This window comes from Helicoverpa zea, chromosome 12 (assembly GCF_022581195.2).
Source record: "Helicoverpa zea isolate HzStark_Cry1AcR chromosome 12, ilHelZeax1.1, whole genome shotgun sequence".
NCBI classification, from domain to species: domain Eukaryota; kingdom Metazoa; phylum Arthropoda; class Insecta; order Lepidoptera; family Noctuidae; genus Helicoverpa; species Helicoverpa zea.
The window spans coordinates 8,339,781-8,365,629 of NC_061463.1; the positions used below are offsets into that span (position 1 = coordinate 8,339,781).

At 36.1% G+C, this 25,849-nt stretch overlaps 2 protein-coding genes across 2 annotated transcripts; one reads left to right on the forward strand and one right to left on the reverse strand.

The window, feature by feature from the left end:
• Positions 1 to 1,068: 1,068 nt before the first annotated feature.
• Positions 1,069 to 22,719, forward strand: LOC124635286 (BTB/POZ domain-containing protein 6-B). The gene is made up of 2 exons (XM_047171152.1): positions 1,069 to 1,494; positions 19,859 to 22,719. The coding sequence occupies exon 2, from the start codon at positions 19,883 to 19,885 to the stop codon at positions 21,077 to 21,079; it is 1,197 nt and encodes a 398-aa protein (XP_047027108.1). The 5' UTR covers positions 1,069 to 1,494; positions 19,859 to 19,882; the 3' UTR covers positions 21,080 to 22,719.
• A 508-nt stretch (positions 22,720 to 23,227) lies between these two features.
• LOC124635287 lies at positions 23,228 to 23,939 on the reverse strand. Its single transcript, XM_047171153.1, has one exon. It carries the CDS (start codon positions 23,742 to 23,744, stop codon positions 23,283 to 23,285), a length of 462 nt encoding a protein of 153 aa, XP_047027109.1. The 5' UTR covers positions 23,745 to 23,939; the 3' UTR covers positions 23,228 to 23,282.
• Positions 23,940 to 25,849: the final 1,910 nt, after the last annotated feature.

The window sequence follows — 25,849 nt, forward strand, 5'->3', positions numbered from 1 at the left end:
AACAACCAGCAAAAATATTTTTATCGTAACTGCAACGCCATTGCAAAGTTACGTCGTCAGTTCAATCGCGACGTGTCAGGAACGCATTCTCTGAATGGCCGAACTATAGTAAAAAATAATTCACCATTAAACTTTTTATGCTGCTTATTATAATGACAAAGGAAAATTATGAAAATTCTGAATCATAAAGTTTTTGACGAAACTTTCGTAAAAATCGTCATCAGCGTTGGCACATACATAGTTGGCACAATGCACAATGCGGCACAATGTGGTGATGATTTAAAAACTTATTTCGGTAATGGTTTTTACTTTTGATTGGTTCTTCAAACTCTTGTTCTAAGTATAGGTAAGAGTTTCGCAAAAAAACTCTTTTTGTGAGTACCAAATATCACAGTGATCGTTTAGAAGCTGTCGGATTAGTCATTTCAAGGTCTCGCTGATATGAACTCTTCCTAAAATATATATGAGCGACCTTATGTGGGTATGTTCATTTCTGATAATTCAGTGAGTTCTGGAGTCTTTCACATGCTGAACTTCGGTCATGAACCTTAACCTTGAAGAAGTCTTTAGCAGGTACATTCTGGTATACTTATAAATAAACATGAACTTTCCATGTGAGTTGTAAAAAAGGTCGAATGTGTGAACTTATTGCACGCATTGCACGTAGCAGAACTTGACCAATAAAGTCTGCACAGCAGGAGGCAGATCGATCTAAAGGCGTCTAACAGAAATGTGCAACACATCTAAGTACCAATATACTAATTTTACATGCCCATGTAAGTAAGTATACGGACATAACTCAAGTAAACAACATGTAAGTTTACCTACATTATACTCATTTATTTATGGCGCTTATGATGTTAATTATAATGAGGTAGCAGTTGCAGCGCTATTACGGCAGGTCAGGTGAAACATCATGAAGTCTTCATAAAGCTCGCGAGCTCATAGTTTAGTCAATAATGGGTGGTTACTATGTAAGTTAGCGGCTACTGTTTGTTGTGATGTGTGTGCCGCGCATGCGCAGTGGCGAGGCGGGCGGCTGCCCAGTCTCGCTCGCCAGCCAGACACTTATCATCGGAGGTTCGGCGTGAGCGCGCCTCTTGCTCCGCAAGCCGCCGCTAATATTAGCATGCGAGAGCGCGAGTCGGCTGCGAGTCGCACTGCACGCGTCGCTCGTGACTCGTGCTGATCGCTGAAGCCGCGCGGCTCCGGGCGAGGTCGCGCAGGGCGGGCGGCGCGCGCCGGTGCGCCCCGGGCACCCTGCGAGCAATACCACACGCACCACGTTCACTATAGGACGTGCTCCTCACTCGCGACAACATAAATATTACAAATCATTTGCAATTCATCAAATCCAGAACTATTGGGTATTCAGTGAAGTGCTACGTCAGTCTAACGTGTCGAGACGCTCCACATTTCCGTCGGGAGATGATTCACCACTGAAATGTGAACAGATTTTGCTTCTGTTTGACAGATCAACGCACATCACAACAGGTAATATAATTTTGTTTTGTTGTGTACTGAGTTTACGGTAGCTTTTGTTTCGTAGGGAAATCGCTGAAAATTTTCCAGTGAATGGCGATATTGTACTCAAGTGAACGTAAACGTGAACAAATATATATGTTTCACGTTTGACATAAAGTGCTTAGGTACTTGAGTTTTTGTTATTGTCAAGACATTGCCTTTACTGTAAACACTGAATTATGTAGTTTTTATGGAATAGTTTATCAGGTGTCGTGCATCTTATTATCATCGGTTGGTAGACGCATTTGTTGAAGCCTACTTTGTCGATACATTAACTAAGTATACCTAAGTACGTAGGTAGGTATATCAATGAATTGCGATTGCGATATTTGGTTCGATATTATTGCCTGCGTGCGTTAGTATCTAAACTTTGCCATTAGTCTGTAATTATGAAGAGTCAATAGGATCCTTTTGGAATAATATCTTATCTACCTATAGAAATAATGTGCTTAGATATTTCTTTTTCTTTGTTATATGCACAAAGAAAAAGTCCTATACACACCACCTATATCCAAAATTAAACACAAACCTCTTGCTATTCTAAATCAAATACCATTTCGAGACCTGTATAATCTCATTTTAGCTTTACGAGTTCGATATCAGTAAATTATTCTTGATAGCATAAAATCTTTAAGTACCTGATTTGAGAACTCAATTATTCACATATCCGAATGACAGTCCAGTATATTTATATTCAGTTCATAAGAACATTGCGATAATTCATATTTTTGTACGATTACTCTCATATTGGCAGTTTTCCAAAGTGCGTACGATTTGAATCATGCCTCACGTCTGTGTTCATTCAAACGTTCCAAGAATTTGTAATAACCTGTACTTGATGCAAAATGCACACTTATGAAAGGAATGATCGATATTAAACGTGCGACGCCTCCAAGATATTTAATAAATACTCAACTATTTAGGAAAAAAAAATATCTCAAGCTGTGACGAATTTTCCAAATAAAAAGCTTTGAATTTACCTACGGATAATTCTCTGGAAAAATAGAGGTCGAGGTATGCCCTCAGGGACGGTTTTTAGGTACCTACGGCAAATGAAACTGACAGCCTGTCTTATCGATTTTGGTCAACGTAAACATTTACAAACAGAACCATCTAATTTGATTCTTAGAACATAAGGACCAATTGAATGAGAAATGAAAGAAACTGAAAAACTAATAAAATACACGTCTAAAATATTGACTTCAAAGAAAAACTAACTGCTTAAAGTGACAGACATGTCTGCATGAGCTCATACATATAAATAGTAATTTATCAGCGATAATTATTAAAGTTTAAGTAAAAACAAACTGTATGTGTACACTGTAAACTGGTAGTCTAAACTTCATTTATTTGTTTACATTAACTGTAAAACGCAGTCAATGGAAATGGAATCACAAAATTACAGATGAATTAATCAGTCGCGAAGGCGCTCGCGTCACTGCATTTGTGAAACGAGACAGACATACGTCTGGTATGCTAATTAAATTAAAGCTAATTCTACTGTTAGTTTTAGTACTTATTTTTTTTTTGTTGATAAACAAGAACGGTAGGAAATAATTGATACCTATTGTTAGAAAAAGTAAAGATGTACCTTTACTGTTGAATAAACTAAGCTCACTAATTCATAACTATGTATTAGAAAAATTGTGTAAGATCAGAATTTTTTAAGATTACAATTTTTATTTAAGTCAACTTTCAAAAAACTGGCAGAGTTGACTATTCTTAACATGCGTAATTGTTTTTTGACAAATTGGTAAGGTAATTGAAGTTCAGTAAGATTGAAACAAAGAGAGTTTAGCGATCAGCTTTGAATGCAAATTCTTTGCAAAATAAACGATTTGATTTGATTTTGATTTGCAGTCATTACAGTTGCCCAATGCTACTGTTTTCTAATAAAATCAGAACATCTGTGCAGCCAGAGATAGGTGCCTGGAACCTTAATTAAGCTTGCTTCTTATAATGCAAACTTAATCAACTGTCTTGAAACGTAAAAGCGTCCCTAAATATAGCCAGTCATTGAAACATATTAGGCATAAAGTCGCGAAAAGAAATAATGACTGGTAGCGCGAATGCAATCAGCAGTGATTATTGTCTCTACAGTGTCTTTGTCTCAAGTTAGTAGGTACAATTACAAATCAGGTAGGTTTTAGTAAGCCAGGATGAATATTTAAGCTTACCTTCCAGCAACTATCTAGATCAACTCTATGTTTATTCAAAATATCCAGTTTTTTTAGTAAAATGCAAAGCAACCCTTTTAAGAAATCTAATTAGGAAATAATAATTAGGTAAGCATCTGGTTCGTTGCTTAAATTAAACAATGTCAACAAAGACTGTTTTGCATAACCAAATCAGATGACAAAGTTACTGTCTGTCTCGCCGAATCACAAAAATTTTCATTGATCTGTCTGTCTGTCTGAACATGGTCTGAACATTTCTTTGTTGCAAATGTAGCGAGTATCATTAGAGCATGTATTGTATTTATATCTTTAGTGGGGAGTAGCTTTCCATTTTCCTTAATAAAAAATTGATGATTGATGCATTGATGTAGTTTTGCATGTGGGTAAATACTGTTGGCACCTGTTCAACATCAAAACAATTTCTAATTGTGTGAGTCCTCTATATTCTCTCTGCTAGTGTCTGTCTTTTGTAAATATTAAAAATATTGCAAATCAAGTCTCGAATGTAGTCGTTGCCTTCTTGTATTTGTTGCTTGAACATGTTTTGTCTGCAACGCTAATTAAGCTAAGTAATGCAATTTTGATTGGTCGAATTTCATTTAATTAGTAACATTTTCAGAGAATTGTAGAAAAAAATGTTCTGTAAAAAAACTTGCAAATAAAAGCGCGAAATACATACAACAAATAAATATAAGGAAAGGAAAGTCAATTGAAAATGTCTATCTGCATGATGATTTTTTGAAAAGCGTAAATACATACAAAGAAATAGGCCGCTATCATGTAGACTACAAATAAAAAAATCACTCTATTAGTACACAAACAACCAATGAACGGGGTGCGATACCGGGCGGCGCGCGCGCAGCCTTGTATGTTTTACACTATTAATATAATTAGCGCTGCGGTTTGTACTCCGATTAGGCATAACAACATTATGACTAAGCTCAGTTTAAAATTATATTCATAACGAAAATATATCGACAATGTATAATTTTCTGTGCCTTTCATGTGGTTAAAGTGACTTTGTTATAAAAACTTAATACACATAAAAACATGGTACTTGGTTAATTTATAGGTACATACATTAGTTTGTTAATACATAGGTACAATTTTCAATTTGAACTCTATATGATACTGTACCATTAAATTTATATACCTACGTATTGACTTAAACTTTGAATTCCTGCTCATTTAAAATGTTTCTAAAAGGTATTCAAAAATAATAGTTTGTATTGCAGGAAAACCAATAGTATCTATGAGCGGTAGACTTACCATTTCAAGAATAGGGAAATAGTTATCGTCATAATGAATAGCTACAATTATTGTTAGCATTATACTTTTAATGTAAAACCATTGATTTTAATGGTAAACGACTTAAAATTTTCATTATTTCGAGGTTAGGTTTTATTTTTATGTTAGAACTGTTTCATTTACATTTTAAGGTAGGTCTTATATTTATTTATTTTATTTAGAACAAAATTCCTGAAAATATTTTACAGTATGTAGTCTAGTTCATGTGCACTTAAGGAATCCTAATGACGTTCTTGGCTAGGCTTGAATGGAATCAACAATTCTAATAGATTTGTCATTCACACACCGAATAAATTATTTTCCGTGATGCAAATAATTACCGTTTATTACTGAATAATTCAAATGTATTACAAATACGTACCTAATTCGTTGTAGCTACATACCGATGACTGTACGTTTGTACAAACGGTTGGTCGGCTCGTAAAACTACGTCACCATAGATGATTTTATGGAAACTTGCAATGGAAAACTTTAATTCAGCTTTATGTGGATTCTATCCAGAAAAGTTTCCTTTCGACCAAATGAAATGATTAATATATGGGTTTATAAGCCTATTGCTCTGAAATTATCTCGCAGTATGTCTTATGTCTTAATGTGAACGGGTGTGTGCTCTGTGAAAATTGAGTAGGTAAGTACTTTTACATTAGAGTTTGAAACTTCAAGTCTCATTTATTCCAAGTTCAAAGTCGTACAGGACTAGGTAATCCGAGAAGGTAGCTTAATGTAACGCCCTCACAAATTGTGGACACAAGTGGGATAATATGGGATAACTTACTTACTACCTTGTGTTGTCATCTGGTTAAGCTCTCAGGCGTAATACTACACTTAAATAACTTAGAACGAAGACTTGTAGTAAGTTTAACAATGCAGTGGAAAGTTGTGCTCTGTTTTAACATGCTTCTGTAGCTAGTCAAACTTAATACTTATTTGGAACACAAAAAAGTGTTTGTTTCAGAGCTTTTAAACGTCTGAAATTCAATTAGTGATAAGTGCAATTTGGTGTAGCACTGGAAAACTGAAATTATAGTTCGGCCATTCAGAGAATGCGTTCCTGACACGTCGCGATTGAACTGACGACGTATAATTGATTTCCAAACTGTCAAACTTTAATTATGTCATGTGTTCACCAAGAAATCCATTAATTTTTGTCAGAAGTATTTTGAAAATTGTCTCTATTTATTCAAAAAGCTCAAGATACACGAGGCAAATGAGATTCAACAAAGAACATTTTATTACAAGAATCTCTTTACACGTGGGCAAATAAATATAAATAGGTAATTCCAATGTCGATACTTGGCAAATACAAATACCCTCGAGAAATGAACTCAACGTAGAAAACCTTTTGATACCGGCTCCAACAAAGTTACTTGTTGGAAAGCTTTAACTTCAGAGTACCTACTTATAGTACTTAGAAGGTATCGCTTTATGTAGAATATTGCTGCAGCAAAGCCCGAGGATTTACCTCTAAGTTTTACTCAATATTTGTTCGGAAGTCCGCAATAATTAGCACATACCATTATTAGGCGTTTGATATTGAAAAAAAAAATCGCACTAGTTCACACTAGTTCCTATGATTCACACTGTTTTGTAGATAGGGCGTGAATTAATTCCGCTCACAGCTTGTATCACTCAAAGTAGAATATTGACCTTACAATTTTATAGCCATTTTTACGTTCAAGTCGATCTAGTAAATTTTAAAACTGTCTATAAATTGGAATTTTGATGATCGATACATACATGTTTTGAATGAGAAATATATCGCGCAATAAACAAAGAAATGAATAAGTAATATGACACATCGTTCTAAACCTGTAAATAAATTATAATTTCGCGTATTTTATGTTACCTTTTTATGGGCGGTCGTTTGTATCTTCGGCTGTAATAGGAGGGTTATCTCAATATGGTATTTGCGTTGTTAATGTATTTTTTTATTCGTGTCATAAGGATTAATAATGTGGTTTATATAAAATTATTTTGCCATTTAATATCTTACTTTCTTTATTGTTAGAAGTTTTGTTAATCTCCGAAACTACCTAATTTAAATCTTACCTAATTGTATAAAATTGGTGAGAACATGTTCGTATAAAGTTATTTTTATTGTTATTCAATGTTATTTTCCCTTTAAGTGAATAAATATGTGGATATTAGGTACTGTATATAACGAACAATAACACTAACATTATCCCTTGCGTTTGCGGTTTGTGTTCGGACGTTAATTATGTTTATGGTTTATTGATTATAGAACTAAGTAGATTCATATATTTTTAATTTCAAGTAGAATTAAATTACAATTATTTTATGCAGTAAAATATACCTCTTTGTGATTGGTAGCGTCGCATTGAATGGAATACTTCTAATGCTTGTGTTACACTGGCTGCCAAAATTCCCGACGCGATGACGCAGGTTTTCAGTAGAGACGGTGTACACTTGACCCAGTTGGGCGTAAGTAGGGCGGCCCGGCACGGGTCGGGTCAGCCGCCCCGCCGCATCCCAGCTCCCGTACGTACCCACACCATAGGCTAAATTGATACACCCATCGCCCATAATACGCAAATACCATTTACCTACAAATAAGGAAATCTTATCCTCGTGTACCGGCCACGAGGAAATCTCATTTCCATCGCGGGGCTTCAGTAAATGAGCGCCGCTTTCATATTTTCCAACTGCTAATAATAGCATGACTTTTCCTATTTTACGGTTTCTTTTCCTATTTTACGGTTTCTTTTCCTATTTTACGGTTTCTTTTCCGTCAAGTTCTTTTTTTAATTTGTGGTTCTTTTTAATTAGTTTTTTTTTTATTTTGAAATATTTTTGAAAACAACGAAGCAGTTGTTTTTAAGGATTCGTTTAGGAGGAAGTATTTAACTTCCGACAAAATTCAGAGTTATTTCGGAGGCTGTTATTGAAAGATATTTATTCGGAACTCCAAATAAGTACAGTGTTAAAACTGTGTTAACTAACCGTTACGTGAGACTGTTGTGTAACTATTATTACACGTTAACACATAATATTGTAAGGGCTTTGTGCGAGGGAAGTGGCTTTGCATATTGTGGACATTACCTGCTTGCATTGAATGTTACTAGGGATTTAGTTTACTTGCGTAAACAATAAAATTGCATTATCAATAAGCCAGTCTCCAGTTGAACAGATGTTTTTTGATGAAAAAGAGCAGATGCATTAGGTTTCATACTGCCAAAGTAACAAATTTTTTTTTACGATATACCAAAAGTATTTCAGGTATTCCGTATTCATAGATGTCATGAACACTAAAAAAAATGAGTGACTGTGACAATGAAACTCTTGAACACACTTAATAATGTCAGTATATGCCTAAATAAATTAGACAGACATCGTCCTTTGTAATCTTTATTCTTCCTATTTCAACCACAGTTTGAGGCTGCACAAAAGATTACTTAGCACTAGCAGATAAACAAACGACGTTGTTGGCAGGTCTCATCTATAATTTCAATGTCATTCCGTAAAAATGTTTTGTTACGAAACCAAACTGAACGAACAAATAATATTTTACTGATTCTGGATATTTTAATATTTGCTTACCTTTGTGCAGTTAAAATATCAATATTTTGAGAGCGTATTGAAGCCACTGAATGACCTTTTTGCGTTTAATTATTATGTAAACAAAAATAGCCGTTGTGAAAAATATAATAAAGTATTTTGTATATAAAATCGTGTAATTTTAAAATAGATGTCTCTAGGGTTCATTTCAGCTTCAGTTACAGACTTTGAAATGTAATAGAATATGCAATTTCACATAAAGTCGGATTTAGAGGACGCTCGCAGTATGTTCAGAGTGAATACATCTCTTGAGTCCTCTTCGTTTTGTTATTGCATGCAGCTTCGAGATCTCGACTTCCATTTAGTTATGGTAATTCTCGTGTAAAATTATATTTCGTGTATGCTCTGGGCGCTTTTCTGCGTTTAGCTGTAGTAGGTTTATCTAAAGCTTTCCACATTTTTTCGGTATTGCTATTGACTGGAACGAATACATATTAAATAAATAGAGTTGATACAGATCTAAGGCAAACAGTTAAATTAATCGTTTTCAGCTTAAGTATGCATGAAAGTTAACTAAACATAGGTACTTACGGAGGTAGTAAACATTATTCTTGTATAACCTATGTTAGAAAGTTTATAAAGCACATAACAAGGCTTATTTAATATTACATAGCGAATCTGGGTAAACGAGCTTTTTTATCATAAAACTGAAAGCTCGTTTCGTGGAAATCCGACACTGCCTGTAATCCCCTGTTACGTTAATTTTTAACATATTCGTGAATACGCTTTAAGTTATCCGGTAACGTTTTAATTGGATCCTGAAATTGAAATGAATCCAGTTGAAAAAACGGTATATGTAATTTAACAGTTACAATTCGTAAATTCTGTTTTTTTTTCACATGTTATTTGAGCATAGTAATCTTGTATTATCCCCTCCCCTCCCTATCTATCAATCCCTCTCCGTGTGAGAGGAGGCCTGTGCCCAGCAGTGGGACGATAAAAAGGCTGTAACAATCTTGTATTAGTACATTTTGATTAGCATATTTTCAGTAGGTACTTACATTGATGCAAGCATAGCATGGATTATACCATATGCATTGTATTAGTACGCGAATTGAGGACAATGTAAAAGTGTTGGTTGCCGTACCCGCGCCATGTTTGCACATGCGCGCGCACGGTGCGCCTGCGCCGATTCACTGCACATCCATTTCCGCATGTCGCAGCCGCGTTCTATTTCAGAGACAGTCTGCTCCAATCTGCTGTTTCTTCTTATATGCTATTTACTGAAGATTGACATATTTAGTACAGTTTGTATTGCGGAGGTTTATTACGCAATTCAAGATCAAATGTTTTACTTCAGTCAAATGTTTAACCAGCAATGACCGACATAATGTTGCTTCCTTAAAACTTAAAACCTTAAAACTGCATTATCATTTTTCTGAAAATCACTTCAAAAACTTTTCAAAACACCGACGAACTTTATGCCTGCAATTACCCCAAAACAAGGTTTAACCAATTTCTTAGCAATTGTACAAAATTCAAATTTAGAATACACTCTCACGCATGCTTGGCTAACCCTTTTGATGCTAGAAACATACTACAATCATTAAAACCCTTTGAAATACACGCAAAGTTCTTAAAACTAAGATTTCGCATAGGTGCCCGCTTTTTTTGCAAAAGAGTTTATAATTGTTTGGAAATATGGATGGAACTAGACCAATGCTATTCACAATGCAGATACGGCAACGTAGTATAATGTAATAATCCTAATGAAATTAGCAGTATTTAGAGAGCATATCCTGTCGATGTAGTTACGATCAGATGGTTTAATTCATAAGCCTTGGCTTCGAAGCAAGGTCACCACTCACCGCGGTATCGTAGCCAGTGAAGTTAAGCAACTGGTAGGATCCACGCATGGCAAGTCTAAGGGCATCACTCGACCGTATCAATCATATTAAAACTCCATTTTTATATGTAAAATTTTGAATTTTTGTAATATCTCTGAAATGCACTATAGAGAATATTAAATTTTCTGTTTTACAAAGGGGTAAAGTAATGTAGATGTTAAGCCCACGCAGCTAATTTTCGCTATTAAAATCTTCACAAACAAAAGGCTTTTCGCCAAGAATGCTATAAGAAAACTGCCTTTGTAAGTACTCTACCCTTTGAAGCAGCTATTATGAAGCCTATATTATTACTAGACTACAACAGAAGCAAATAAGGGGATTTAGTATCGCTACTTTACAAGCTAACTTCATTACCTACAACTCCAAGATTTTCCGAGCGAAAATTCTAACAAGCTCTACACATTTTAATATCTTGTCAAACAATCTAGAAAACAGATTTTATCTCTCAGAAAACAAATATATTTTCTTATAGCCTGAATGTTACATCAAATATGAGGATTACAGTAAATACGTTAGCTTTTGTAAATGGAAATCGGAATAAAGTGGGTTTCATTGTTCGTCTGCGAACCGAATGGATCCCTTAATCAGATACCTACACTCGTTCACTCATGTCGTCGACTCTAACCTAAATTATGTTTGATGTCTTTCATATGATTGGAGTAAATATCTTAAGTAAAAGAAAGATAAAACCACCTTATTACCACTTCTTTTATAACATGATTGCGATTTAGAGCTTCTCTCAGGCTTCTTCACGACAAACACATAAAATGAGGAAAACTCACCTGTTATTAATATTAGTTTATCGGTCGCCGTACCTTTTGTGCTTTCGTAACATTGCGCCCATAGATTACTGTCTCTAAATATAGGGCAAATCCAGCCGCCGTAGCTATGCGAATGTATGTGGGTTAGCGGGGGCATCACAAATAACCGCGCTCTATCGTAAAATGTCCCTACGTTTCGACATTCGCTGCATTATAGTTTCTAGAGAAGTAGGAAGCTGATCCACGGGATGTTGCACAATTCCGAACTGGTTCAGACAAAACAGTCTAATCGAATGTTTCACATTTTTGGACGAAAACATGTGATAACAGAGCTAAGAGCTCAGATAGTCACTTGTTTACAAACATGATCCGAAATCTATTTGGACCCTAATGGCCTTGTTTTGATTCTGGATGGCGAAGCCCGAAGGTACCTAAAATCCAAATCTTTTGTTACTATCCGAAAAAGAAAAAAAACTAGTCCTAATCAACAGATAAGAAGCAAGAGATAGATCATGTTTTGCATGTTGAACAATTAGTAGAACAGTGTTCGATAAGCTGATGTTTATCCCACTAATGTAGGACCAAGGACTAACTACTTAGTTACCTAATAGGCATGATGACAAATTTTTAAATTCCTTTGTATGATGTAGGTATACCTCTATTTTATATGAAAAATTATTAATTTTAAGAAAATGCGAAGTTTTTTTTATCAAATAATTGCATTTTTCTCTGTCCACTTTGAATCCGGCGCGAAAACGCTTGTCAGTGTCATGTCGTCACTTGTGACGTCACGACTGAAATTACAAGACGCAAGTAAACAACGCTCGTGCAATAATTAAGTTTTTTGTGTTATTAAATAATGAATTCGAAAGGGCATAGGTGTTGTGGGGTCCCCCAGTGTAAGAACACATCCAAAACAACTCCTGATGAGTTATTTGTGTACGTTCCTCACAATAAAAAAATACGAAACAAGTGGCTTAAACTTGCAAGGCGAGATTCAAAAGCAATATTGCCCAGGGTACAACTTTATTTTTGTGAAGATCACTTTGATGTAAGTTATTACATAGTTCTCGAGATTCTAGCATAGTTTATAATGTAAATAACTATTTCGAGGTTAGGTTTCATCTCTCATTGTTTTTTAATTAAACTAGTATACTTACGTGGAAGTTTTAACATTTCTAAATTCAGCTGAACAAAAATCTTTATTTGATGCCAAAAACTTTCCCAGCAGTATGATATCAATTCTAGGCAAATTAGCGCTGTTTGCCTTGATAAATCCGGGCTCCATAACTCGTGTTATAAACAATTAATTAATTAAAAACAAAGATCGCAGTGGAAGTTCACAATAACGAAATGTGACGTTCGCGCGCTTTCGCGCGAGTTGTTTTGAGAAATGACGTCACGAGCTCTGATTGGTGTTCAAGATATCATGGCGGATTGCCTTATTTCGTAATTTTATTTTATCAAAATACATATTAATCACATTATTAATAAAGAAAACAATGCGCGTTTTATATTCCAAGCTTCAAGTTTAATTTAATAAATATATTATTTTAATGATTTTTGATTACTGTCATCATGCCTATTACGCCTAAGTATTTGTGATATTGGAGAAATTAGATGAGTAGAAAAAATATAGATGCTATGTTCAGATGTAGGTACCAGATATAGAGAGAAAAAACAAAGATTAAAGATCAAGGGTGGATCAATATCCACAATCTGTTTAGCACAAATGTTGTTTGTTTACCGAAGCACTTGCGAGAAGCGTGATGCTCTTCAGAAACATTTCAATGTGTATTTTTGTTTATGCGTTAGGGAATGTGCGAGGTGACGCATGATGTTTCGCAAAACGGACGCGGCGGTCCTGCTACTGGAATTTACTTTACAGAACCAATTGTTCCGACCTAACGGCATTTGAATACACCAGTAACTTAATCTGTTACTAAAATTTGCACAATGGCCGGTTAAATTGGCGCGTGCCTTCGTTGCTAATTGGGGGATAGCTGACAGTTTCCGAAATTCCAAGTAAACCCAGATCTAGTTTCCTCTGATAAATTATTAATTACACAGAATCGAAACTCAAACAAGAGATTAGATTAAAATGAGTAACTCCTTATCTAACATTCCAATACTTTTGCAAAATAACTCATAAAAATGTTTGGCACTCGTATAAATTAATTAGTTATCTAGCTAGAGTCATCGGGTCATGATATCCGTTTTTGTTTTTTTTGTTTTTAATAACGGGAAGATTCACTCAGCCTTATTACATATTAAATGGTATTATTGCAGCGGTACATATTGAATACATAATAAATAAATAATCGTGTAAATAGAGAAAGCTTCATATTTTGTTATGAAATAGATTTAAATGTATTATGTGTTTGTAAAAATAAATAAACCGGCCAAGTGCGAGTCGGACTCGCGCACCGAGGGTTCCGTACAAATGCTGTATAGATAAAAAGTGAGTTTCGCGCCAACCGTTCAGTTTAGAACAATCATAGTTATGGTAATTTCGTGAGAGTCAAAATAGTTAATATTTTTTATTTTATAATATAACTAAATTAGTAGGCCAGTACCTTGTAAAAGTTATTTTATTGAAGTTATTTATATACAACATTTTATAGTCATCATTCAGAAATCTGATTGAAAATAACTAATTATGTCTTAAAGGTCAGGGGGCATAAATCTGACCCGCTTTGTAAAAAGTGGCGGACATGAATCAAAGTAGTTTTAAATCGTGGAGAATGGTATGACGTTTCTTGAATATAAATATTTTATTAAAATTCCATGGAGACGAATGTCCAGGATCGTTTGAAAAATATAAAAGACAAGCAGTTTCAGAGGATTGTACAGGTTGCAATGCTAGTTTTTATTGTTAAAGACATTTCATAAAGAAGGAAGGTGCCAATCCGGATGACCAGGATCTGATGAGGATCTGGAAACCCTGAGAAATCGAGGGCAACTCTTGAATATTGTAGGCACGCATCGAGTCATAACCAGACATGTGAGTGTATTTTTGAGGGTACTGGTAAACAGTGAAGGTTTGGAGCTGATTTGATTATGGAGACTACAGAGAGTCAAAGGAACTCCCGAACGGTATGTTGCAACTACCACGTGTTTGGGCTTATTTTATTCGTATTTGCGAAGACTTTCCACAAAGATAGGTTTGACTGCCATTGTGGGATCGACAGCTAAGATCAGATATAGTTATGGGAACTCTTTTACAATTTATAACGTAACCTTGTGTTGGAGCTTATTTTATTTTAGGTGATGAGAATTCACTACTAACTTGGGTTAAAGCAGCCATTGCAGGAATGGGATCTTTTATTTTTGAGGGATTAATCACCTAAAGAGCCCCAGTTTCAGGTTTTTTTCGAAACCGCCTGACGACTTGTAGCTGTCGAATTGTAACAACGACTTCTAGAGAGTAGGATTCGGGGCTGCTGGCTTTACGTTTCTAGAGCCTTGACAAAAGTGTAATTCTGTCCCTTTCTTTGTTTTATAAAGTCGGCATTATTTTATTTTGTAGCATTTTACAAACAAATCCAACTTCAAACATATAATAAAACCGGCCAAGTGCGAGTCGGACTCGCGCACCGAGGGTTCCGTACAAATCCTGTATAGATAAAAAGTGAGTCTCGCGCTAGCCGTTCAGTTTAGAACAATCATAGTTATGGTAATTTCGTGAGATTTAAAATAGTTAATATTTTTTATTTTATAATATAACTAAAATAGTAGGCCAGTACCTTGTAAAAGTTTTTTTTATTAAAGTTATTTATATACAACATTTTATAGTCATCATTCAGAAATCTGATTGAAAATAACTAATTATGTCTTAAAGGTCATTGGGCATATCTGACCCGCTTTGTAAAAAGTGGCGGACATGAATCAAAGTAGTTTTAAATCGTGGAGAATGGTATGACGTTTCTTTGAATATAAATATTTTATTAAAATTCCATGGAGACGAATGTCCAGGATCGTTTGAAAAATATAAAAGACAAGCAGTTTCAGAGGATTGTACAGGTTGCAATGCTAGTTTTTATTGTTAAAGACTTTTCATAAAGAAGGAAAATGTCAATTCGGCTGACCAAGATCTGATGAGGATCTGGAAACCCTGAGAAATCGAGGGCAACTCTTGAATATTGTAGGCACGCATCGAGTCAAAACCAGACATGTGAATGTATTTTTGAGGGTACCGGTAAACAATGAAGGTTTGGAGCTGATTTGATTATGGAGACTACAGAGAGTCGAGGGAACTCCTAAACGGTATGTTGCAACTACCACGTGTTTGGGCTTATTTTATTCGTGTTGGCGAAGACTTTCCACATAGATAGGTTTGACTGCCATTGTGGGATCGATAGCAAAGATCAGATATAGTTATGGGAACTCCTTTACAATTTATAACGTAACCTTGTGTTGGAGCTTATTTTATTTTAGGTGATGAGAATTCACTACTAATGGGATCTTTTATTTTTGAGGGATTAATCACCTAACGAGCCCCAGTTTCCGGTTTTTTTCGAAACTGCCTGACGACTTGTAACTATCGAATTGTAACAACGACTGCTAGAGAGTAGGATTCGGGGCTGCTGGCTTTACGTTTCTAGAGCCTTGACAAAAGTGTAATTCTGTCCCTTTCTTTGTTTTATAAAGTCGGCTTTATTTTATTTTGTAGAATTTTACAAACAACTCCAACTTCAAACATATAAAAAAGCAACAAGAAAACAAAAGCAAGAAAGAAATTAAAAAGATGTTAGGTGAATCGGTCTAGAAGTCGGTGTCTAGAGGATGCATCTATATTTATTTAACCACCGAGATCTAGACCGATGCATATAACAGTTTTCTTGTTGTTTTTAGAAGTTGTTTTTTTTTTTGTAAAAAGTTTTTATTTTTAACTTTTGTGAAAAGTTCTCGTCAATACGAATAATACAAGCCCAAACACGACGAAACTAAAACATACCGTTGAGGAGTTCTCTCGACTTTCTCACGTCTCCATCATCAGGTAAGCTCTAAACCTTCACTGTTTGATAGTATCACCAGACATACATCTAAGAATCAAGTTTTAATCCTACAATGCATGCCTACAATTTCTGATAGTTGCCCTCGATTTCTCAGGATTTCCAGTATCAGATCCTGACCTGATGACAATGGAAATAAACGGCGAGTATACTCTTTCACTACAAAGAAATGATTTCTCAAATCCGTCGAACTTGGTCATTTAAATTCCCCATTGAGATGAGGAAAATATTTGATGTTTACACCTGATTTTCTCTAGATTCCCATGGTTCACATTGATGCGACTAATGCCATAGTAAATCAGAGCCCTTATCATTATACTGTGCTATATTTCGTTCGTATCCGCCGTGGGTATAGTTTCCATCTTAAGGTGCCCAATGACCTTTGAATGATATAAAATTTTTCACATCTTAGCGGCAATTATATTTAAGAAGTGTTTGATATGAATTTCAACTTTAATATCTCTAAGCGATCATGTGAAAAAGGGTAGGTAGTAAGTTTATAATTATTAAAAAAATATTTTATGTCATGTAAGCAAAAATAATATTTTAATATTTTATGTAACTTCAAATTTATCATTTTCGCTATTTTTCCTTTATCTGTACTATATAACGTTGCTTTTTGCCGAATTTCAAGATTCTGAGTTCACGGGAAGTACCTTGTAGGTTTTGATTCCCTAGCGTGTGACGGAAATTCGTCTAAGGTGTCGGTATAACTGCTGTTTCTTTTGATCGCGTTAACTTAGAAGTTTGATTTTTTCACTGCCTAAAGGGACAATAGACCTAGGTATTTGGTATAAATTTCAATTTGAAACCTTTATTCTTTCGTGAGAAATAAGGTAGTAAGTTTCATTTTATTAAAATATTTTTTTTATATTATATAACTAAAAAAATGAGTTTTTCGAAATTTTTCCTATATTTGCATTATATGACAATGCTTCATGCCAAATTTCAAGACTCTGAGTTTACGGGAAGTACCCTGTAGGTTTTGATTCCTTTGCGAGTGTCGAAAATTTGTTGAAAATATCGACATAATCGGCTGTATCTTTTGATTGGCTTGGCTTAGAAGTTTGATATTTTCACAGCTTAAAGGGACAATAGACTTGAGTATTTCATCTGAATTTCAGCTTGATACGGCCACGCGTTCTTGAGATAAAGGGTCTTGACAGACAGACAGACAGACAGACAGACAGACAGACGGACAACAAAGTGATCCTATAAGGGTTCCGTTTTTTCCTTTCGAGGTACGGAACCCTAAAAAAGCAACAAGAAAACAAAAGCAAGAAAGAAATTAAAAAGATGTTAGGTGCATCGGTCTAGAAGTCGGTGTCTAGAGGATGCATCTATATTTATTTAACCACCGAGATCTAGACCGATGCATATAAACAGTTTTCTTGTTGTTTTAGAAGTTGTTTTTTTTTTTTTGTAAAAAGTTTTTATTTTTAACTTTTGTGAAAAGTTCTCGTCAATACGAATAATATAAGCCCAAACACGACGTAACTAAAACATACCGAGTTCTCTCGACTTTCTCACGTCTCCATCATCAGATAAGCTCTAAACCTTCACTGTTTGATAGTATCACCAGACTGACCAGACATACATCTGAGAATCAAGTTTTAATCCTATGCATGCCTACAATTTCTGATAGTTGCCCTCGATTTCTCAGGATTTCCATCATCAGATCCTGACCTGATGACAATGGAAATAAACGGCGAGTATACTCTTTCACTACAAAGAAATGATTTCTCAAATCCGTCGAACTTGGTCATTTAAATTCCCCATTGAAATGAGGAAAATATTTGATGTTTACACCTGATTTTCTCTAGATTCCCATGGTTCACATTGATGCGACTAATGCCATAGTAAATCAGAGCCTTTATCATTATACTGTGCTATATTTCGTTCGTATCCGCCGTGGGTATGGTTTTCATACTAAGGTGCCCAATGACCTTTGAATGATTTAAAATTTTTCACAGTTTAGAGGCCATTATATTTAAGAAGTGTTTGATATGAATTTCACTTTTTATTCAAAACTTTAATATCTCTACGCGTTCATGTGAAAAAGGGTAGGTAGTAAGTTTATAATTATTAAAAAAATATTTTATGTCATGTAAGCAAAAATAATATTTTAATATTTTATGTAACTTCAAATTTATCATTTTCGCAATTTTTCCTTTATCTGTACTATATAACGTTGCTTCGTGCCGAATTTTAAGATTCTGAGTTCACGGGAAGTACCTTGGCCTTGTAGGTTTTGATTCCCTAGCGTGTGACGGAAATTCGTCTAAGGTGTCGGTAAAACTGCTGTATCTTTTGATCGCGTTAACTTAGAAGTTTGATTTTTTCATTGCTTAAAGGGACAATAGACCTAGGTATTTGGTATAAATTTCAATTTGGTACCTTTATTCGTTCGTGAGAAATAAGGTAGTAAGTTTCATTCTATTAAAATATTTTTATTATATTATATAACAAAAAAAATGAGATTTTCGCAATTTTTCCTATATTTGCATTATATAACAATGCTTCATGCCAAATTTCAAGATTCTGAGTTTACGGGAAGTACCCTGTAGGTTTTGATTCCTTTGTGAGTGTCGAGAATTTGTTGAAAATATCGACATAATCGGTTGTATCTTTTGATTGGCTTGGCTTAGAAGCTTGATATTTTCACAGCCTAAAGGGACAATAGACCCGAGTATTTCATGTGAATTTCAGCTTGATACGTCCACGCGTTCTTAAGATAAAGGGTCTTGACAGACAGACAGACGGACAGACAGACGGACAACAAAGTGATCCTATAAGGGTTCCGTTTTTTCCTTTCGAGGTACGGAACCCTAAAAACCCCACTCCAATTGCCCAATCGACTTAATCGTAGTCGGGAGACTCCTGAGATAAGTGTTCCGCAGTCCCTAATTGCGATTGTTAAGATTTTTTCTATTGTTTTTTTTTGTTTTTAACGAAATCGGTTTCTTCGTAATGATAATTTTAGAAGCACTTAATTAAAAGATCGCTAAGATCTAACAAAAATATTATTATTGCCATATATTGTCAATGTATTTTTTTATATCTTATAAGCTTTGCTTATACCTATAATTAAATGCTGATCATTCTGGCGCATTCGGAAAAATCGAGCACAGCATAGACATAGGTACATCGTAGAGCTCGCGGTGCGATGACCTGCAAGTGCTGCACGATTACCAGGTCACTGCATTTTTTATGCAAACGTGGACATTCACTTTATTAGCGCTCATTATTTAATACTTTATGAAATAGTGCACGTTATACATAACTACTTAAACAAAGGTCATAAATCCGAATAAAATTAGACTGTTTATCTTCAGTGCTTAACACCAGGCAGAACAAACTGCCCTTGGTCATGCATTTAACACATAAAGATGATTCGTAATACAAACTGAGAATAATAACGATTCTTTATATGGTACTGATAATATGTTCACACAGGATATAATAAGTATTAACTGTACGTTAACTAGCGCTGTTTAGCATCTTGCACAAGGAAGAATTTGAACGGAACGGAACAATTGTTATAATTGATGGGCAGTCTATTGATTTTTAGATGTTATGTTTTCAAATTTCAAAGTAACATTAAAAATAACGGGAAGTATCCTAACGAAAGCAATTTGTTTAAATTCCAGGTAGTGCAATAGAAAATCATCAAAATGACGGTGGTCACCAACCCAGCACGTACAAACTCAGACGATGAGATCGAGTCGGGGCACGAGAGCGCGGCGGGCGAGTACGCGGCCAGCGCGCTCGACATCGAGGAGCACGCGCGCCTCTACGACGACGAGAAGCAGTCCGACATCGTGTTCGTGGCCGGCATCAACGGCGACACGTGGCGCTACCCCGGCCACCGGCGCGTGCTCGCCGCCACCAGCCCCGTGTTCGCCGCGCTGCTCGCCTGCAAGACCGACGTCATCGTCGTCGACTACATCGACCGGCGCGGCTTCGAGCAGCTCCTCCGCTACCACTACTGCGAGCCCACCCAGCTCAACTCAGTGGGCACGGCGCGGTGTGCCCTCGACGCAGCTTACAAGTTCTTGTGTGCGCCCCTTGCGGAGCGCTGCGCTCGGCGTCTAGATGAAATGTTAGACGCAGGAGTCGCATTAGAGATTCTGCGCGATTTAAGGTTCCTTTGCGCAAGATTACCTGGGGCTGCATCCGCACCACCTCTACCGGCACTCTCCGACGACGCAGCAGCTCGCTCACTCGCACAATGCTCGCGCTGGTGCGACTCTCTAGCTCACAATGCACTGTTGGTGCTAGATGACGACGCAGATACCGCCCTGACTGATGAACGACTCGAAGAGCTAACTTATGAAGACTTATCGCTGATAGTAAAACGAGATACATTACGTGTGTCGAGTGAACTTGTGCTGGCCGAAGCTCTGTCACGGTGGGCCACAGCAGCCTGTAAGCGCACCAAGCGGGAGCTGACTTCAGCTAACAAGAGAGCGGCACTCGGAGAGCTCGCTTATTGTCCGCGTTACTTGCTGCTGTCTGGAGAGGAGCTAGATCGAGCTTTGGGCTTGGAACTTCTGGAGCCGATGGAGCGCGCTTTAGTGACGGCGCGCGCTCGCAAGCTGTCGGCGCCGGTGCCGGTGGGCGCGGAGCAGGAGTCGCTGCTGCGGCGCTGGGCGCGGCCGCGGCCCGTGGAGCCGGCGGCGCTGCCGGTGCACCTGAGCCCGCGCTCCGAGCCGCCCGTGGACGAGCCGCAGCCCAGCAAGCTGTGCGCTCGCCGCCCCAAGCGCCCTAAGCAGCCCAGCTTCGCGCCAGAAGAAAAACGCAAAAAGAAAGGCTGCTGTGCATGCTTCGGAGAGGGACTCCTACGAGCATTCATTTGTTTGTTCGACTGAGACAGGGAGCCTACTCATGTGTAAGGTGGTCGTGTGGCATTTTGACAAGTGTGGACAAAGTTAACTTTAATATAAAATAAGACTCTCGACTGAGTGTTAAGTAATGAAGTGACAAAAACTAAAATACTTATCTTTCCTGTCTATCTGACTTCTTTTTCATTGTAAATGTTGGATTAACTTTATCAAAACAAAGTATACTTTAAGTACATACTTATTCTATTTAATAAGATTCGTTCAATTACTTAACCACTTACGAATAAATAAATTAAATTCCATTTGGATAGACTTGGAGAGGTTCAAAATGTATAGAATGCCATCTTTTGTATTTTTTTACGAATATAAAATTATAACTATTCGTAATAATGTCTAACTTTTTGAGACTATTTAGTGTTTTGTAGCATTCTGTTAGAACTTATGATTTACTATTATGAATATAGTGTAATTAGACTTATTTTATGCAGCTGAAAATTTGAGGTTTTGAGTAACTATTATGATTATGGAGACCATTTCAAGTCTGTGTTCATTTATACTTTATGACTAGTTTGCTTATGTGGGAAGAGATCTTTGCTAGCTAAATGCTAGGACGAATAGTTCAATATAAACGCGAAGCCGCGTGTTCGTGTAGTAGAATGTGTATGTTGTGATATTTATATTATTTTTAATTAATCACGTTAATTTTACATGTTTATTATGATTACATATCAAATTGTTTAACAATTTGCATTTATTAACATTTGGTGATATAAATTGGTGCACAAATTGTCATTGTTTAGTTACGTTTCAATTAGTTGTTATTTACTATATTTTGTTGCATTTATTGACAATTGTGTGCAAGATATTTCAAGAGGTTATCTAAAGATAACACGTGTATCGAAGCAGTTCACTGCTGACAATAATTTTAAGTAAATGTAGCCAAAACTTTCGAAGAATTTAACGCCAAAATTGTCTTAAAGTTGTAGTTACCTATCTCAAACTAAATCTAGATGATAGATGTTAATAACTTAGCATGGGGCTAACCGACCGTGTGTGAAAAGGTGTCCCTACATTATCCCTACATTATCCCTACATTATTAAGTTAGTTTTTAGGTAACCTCTGAGAATTGAGTAGCTTTGCTTAGTTATATTTAGACGAATTGTTTAGTCTAATTCTTCCATATTTTAGTGAAATAGTCACCTAAATATTCACTAGTCGTATACAAAGTACATTAATTGTCAAAGATTTTTTGTGTATAAGATTTTTTTGAACAAACGTTCGCAGAACGTATTACTTTTGTAATGTACTTAGCTTCAATTGTAATCAATTGTACGTAAATTGTGCCATATCGGATGTGGCTATATAAACATAAAATAGAAATGATTTTGGTGTCTTCAATCGTACTTGGATTATAGAGAGTCACTCTCCATTCATTGAGTCTTAGCAAATTAAATAAAAATGCTTTTTATGTAATTAAATTACTTATTCAATGTATGTCCGTGACGTTTTAAACGAATATTAATGTGAAATGAGATTACTTATAATAGAGATTTTTTCGCAAATTATTGTATAAATTAATTTATTGTAATCATGAAATATGTGTTCGGCTCAGAGCTGTCAAACAAGGAAACCCATCCTGAGACAAATATATGATGTTAAAATATTAGCTACATTGTTTTTTATTTATTCTGGTAAAGTGTGCACCCGGGCAGGCTTATCTCGATTAGTCCTGGTGCGTGTGGCGCACGTTAATCAGATAGAATATGATAATTATATTCCCCCAACAAACACTAAAATATTGACCTAATTGATTTCATTAAGTAGGTAGATACATGACGCAGGTAGGTCCACTATACAGGAGGGTTCGAATCTACCGGAATTGGGTCGCTGCCTAGAAGTTTAAACTACCTACATCTATTTTATAATTCCAAACTACTTCCTACACCATTAAATACGTGAGTTTGATTGTGCTATCCAAATACTGAGTACTTACACACTCGAAACCTTCGTAAACTTACCTATAGGGCAATTTAAGCGCCTATTATACCTTTCATACTAACAACATAATAAACTCAATAATAAACAAATATGAAAACATTTCCGTATACCTAATGTAATAATTACCTACTTTATGTTTAGACAGCCGTTGATAACAGTGCAATAATACAGATTACTGTACTCCAACAAATGCATTATAATTGTAAGTAACACGTCATTAACACTCGCGAACTAAATGTGAGTTACTATTGAGTCTTGTTCTTCTTTTTCTTCTACGATGGGCGCCTGGACCCTCAGGTTCGTCATCTGTGACTGGAAACTCATCATTTCCGACCGCGAGTTGTAACCTTCTATCCTATCCACTTTACTCAAAATGTCCATGATGGAATTGCCTGCTGCGATCAAGTCCTGCCTAAGTAGAGCCACCGTGTTCTGTAATTCCAGCATCGAATCAATCTTAGCATCCAGCTTCGTAAACTTATCCAGAATCGTGTGTCTAGCTTTGTGTGTCTGGTTGACTTCTTTGTTGACTCTGGTAAGGATTGCCTTGCGTAATTCTCTGAACTTCCTCTCGTAGGCGCTGTCTTCCCGGCTGTCTCGACTCCTGCGGTCCCCAGTGTTCGTGGACAGCGTGCGGTACTTGTATCCAGAAGTACGCGAAGTGTAACAGCTACTGTGAAATATGTCCGACATTTTACGTAAAAATATTTTTAAAACAAATATTACTTTATCACTCTGTCCCTTTTTTATTTATTTATTGTTTGATTTATATACAAATATGAACAAGGGTTTGAGGTTGTCACTTCGAAAGAAAACTTCGACAGAATTTATCACAAATTTTGAAATGGTGGTTTCATAGCCAAATGATAGCCAAATATGAGAGCCATTTTGCGTTGACAACAAATTGACAATGGTTGACAATGAGTTTTCAGAGGTTTATTCAAAAGAGGTTTTCATACTAATTGTAATAACAGATTAAATTAATAACTGTAGATAGCTACACAGGCGCCATCTGGCGTCCGTATGCTACATGCTTTGGGTGTGTTAATAACAGACTTACCTACTAGCATACAATTCACTATCGTTTGGAAGGCTGTTAGTGACCGCTCAGTCATAACGTACTGCTTGGTTCGTCGGTTGTCCACTAGAGGGCATTCAGAGGTTTGATTCAGGATTCAACAGGTGTCCATGTATGGGAAGTGTCCTCAGTAAATTAGACTACAGATCCTTTGATATCACTCTTACTATCAGGTAAGTAAATAATATGTCAACATTATAATTTAACAAATATAGAACTTAATTGCTAACATATTGTGGAACTAAATTCCTAAATTAGCATGGGGACCTGAAAATGATCCTCTATTTTATCTCACAATAAAATTTCGCTTCTGCCTTTAAGTATTATCGAATATACTGCAGAATCTGTAACAATAAGAAAATTAAATTTTTGTTAAACATTCATATTCACAGTTCAATAGAATTCCACTTGTTGAAAAAAGACGTTGAACAAGGTAATGTGGCATTTTGAATTGAACAAACAATAGAATGGTCATTTTCAAAGGGATCTATTCATAGGACACTTGAAAACGCCTCATAAAAACTTGGTTAAAAACAATAATTCAGTTTAGTTTAGAGCGCACAATGGGGTGCAAAAACGCTGAAGGTAATTTTTTTCAAGGCATTGTGTGAGAGAACAACATGGGTCCAACAGGTTCGGGACTGTATTATTTCCAGATAAATTTATTTTTGATGAAGTGCAAAAGTCGGTGTTGGGCTTTTGACAGTATTTCGGTAAAATTTGTGATTTGGGCACAATGTGGACACAATCGTCCGTGAAGGGTTCTGCACACATGGGCCCAATATGTCCATTGTGCTTTGTGCGCTGCGACTAATGAATGTCTGGGAACATTCGCTTCTTACACTATTTTTTGTAACACATTTTATAGAGTTCACATGAAAGATGACTTTGCTAAAAGTTATTTCATTCTCTATCTTACGTTGTTACGTTATCGAGCATTTTTTGTATAATAATTTACTTTATCGTAAACTTTGTCCTTTAACACAGACAAAGCTTCACGTGACATTTAAAGAGAAAGATAAACAAATCCTAAAAATGTTCATTATAATTGAACAAAGGAAAATGTACATGTATAAAAAGTTTTGTTATTTCAACGTCTACTTTTTGAATTATAAACGGAATTGTAAATGATAGGCTGGGAGTAACTGTGTGAAGCTGTCGCGTCTTACACACTTACAATAAGTACCAATTTTAACAGTTGGATAGCAATTATCCTTGTCTATTTGTAGGGCACACCCACACGACGTGTATTGTCGGCGACAGCGAATTTAACGGGCCGTCGGGTGCTGGCCACGTCAGGTACCTACCTGGCACAGACGGTAATAATAGCCGAATAGCGCCGCTCTCAAGCCACTCTACTTATTGTGAACATACAATAATAGCACTTACAACTAAGCGCCACCTCATACTAAATTGTCATTTTTTCATCCAAACGTAGTTTCGTAGTAAAATTGACAGGTCTCGGTGACGCCAGGGGACAGGTAGAGGTTTTTTTGAAGGGTCTTTCCCAAATTTAGATTTGGGAAGATACGGGTTCAGGTAAGTCAGCTACGATTGATTTACGTAAACGATACTTTATACTTATTTATGATTTCAAGAGAGTTTCAATGGAATCATCATTCACAAGAAATATCAGATGTAAACAAAGGGCTTCTCACGACCTACAGTACTTTGAACAGTATGCAGGGTTTGCAGATACTGAAAATTATGATACATCGAT

Excerpts from the sequence above, each read along its gene's own strand:
- LOC124635286 (XM_047171152.1), top strand. The coding sequence starts at position 19,883 with ATGACGGTGGTCACCAACCCAGCACGTACAAACTCAGACGATGAGATC.
- LOC124635287 (XM_047171153.1), bottom strand. The coding sequence starts at position 23,744 with ATGTCGGACATATTTCACAGTAGCTGTTACACTTCGCGTACTTCTGGA.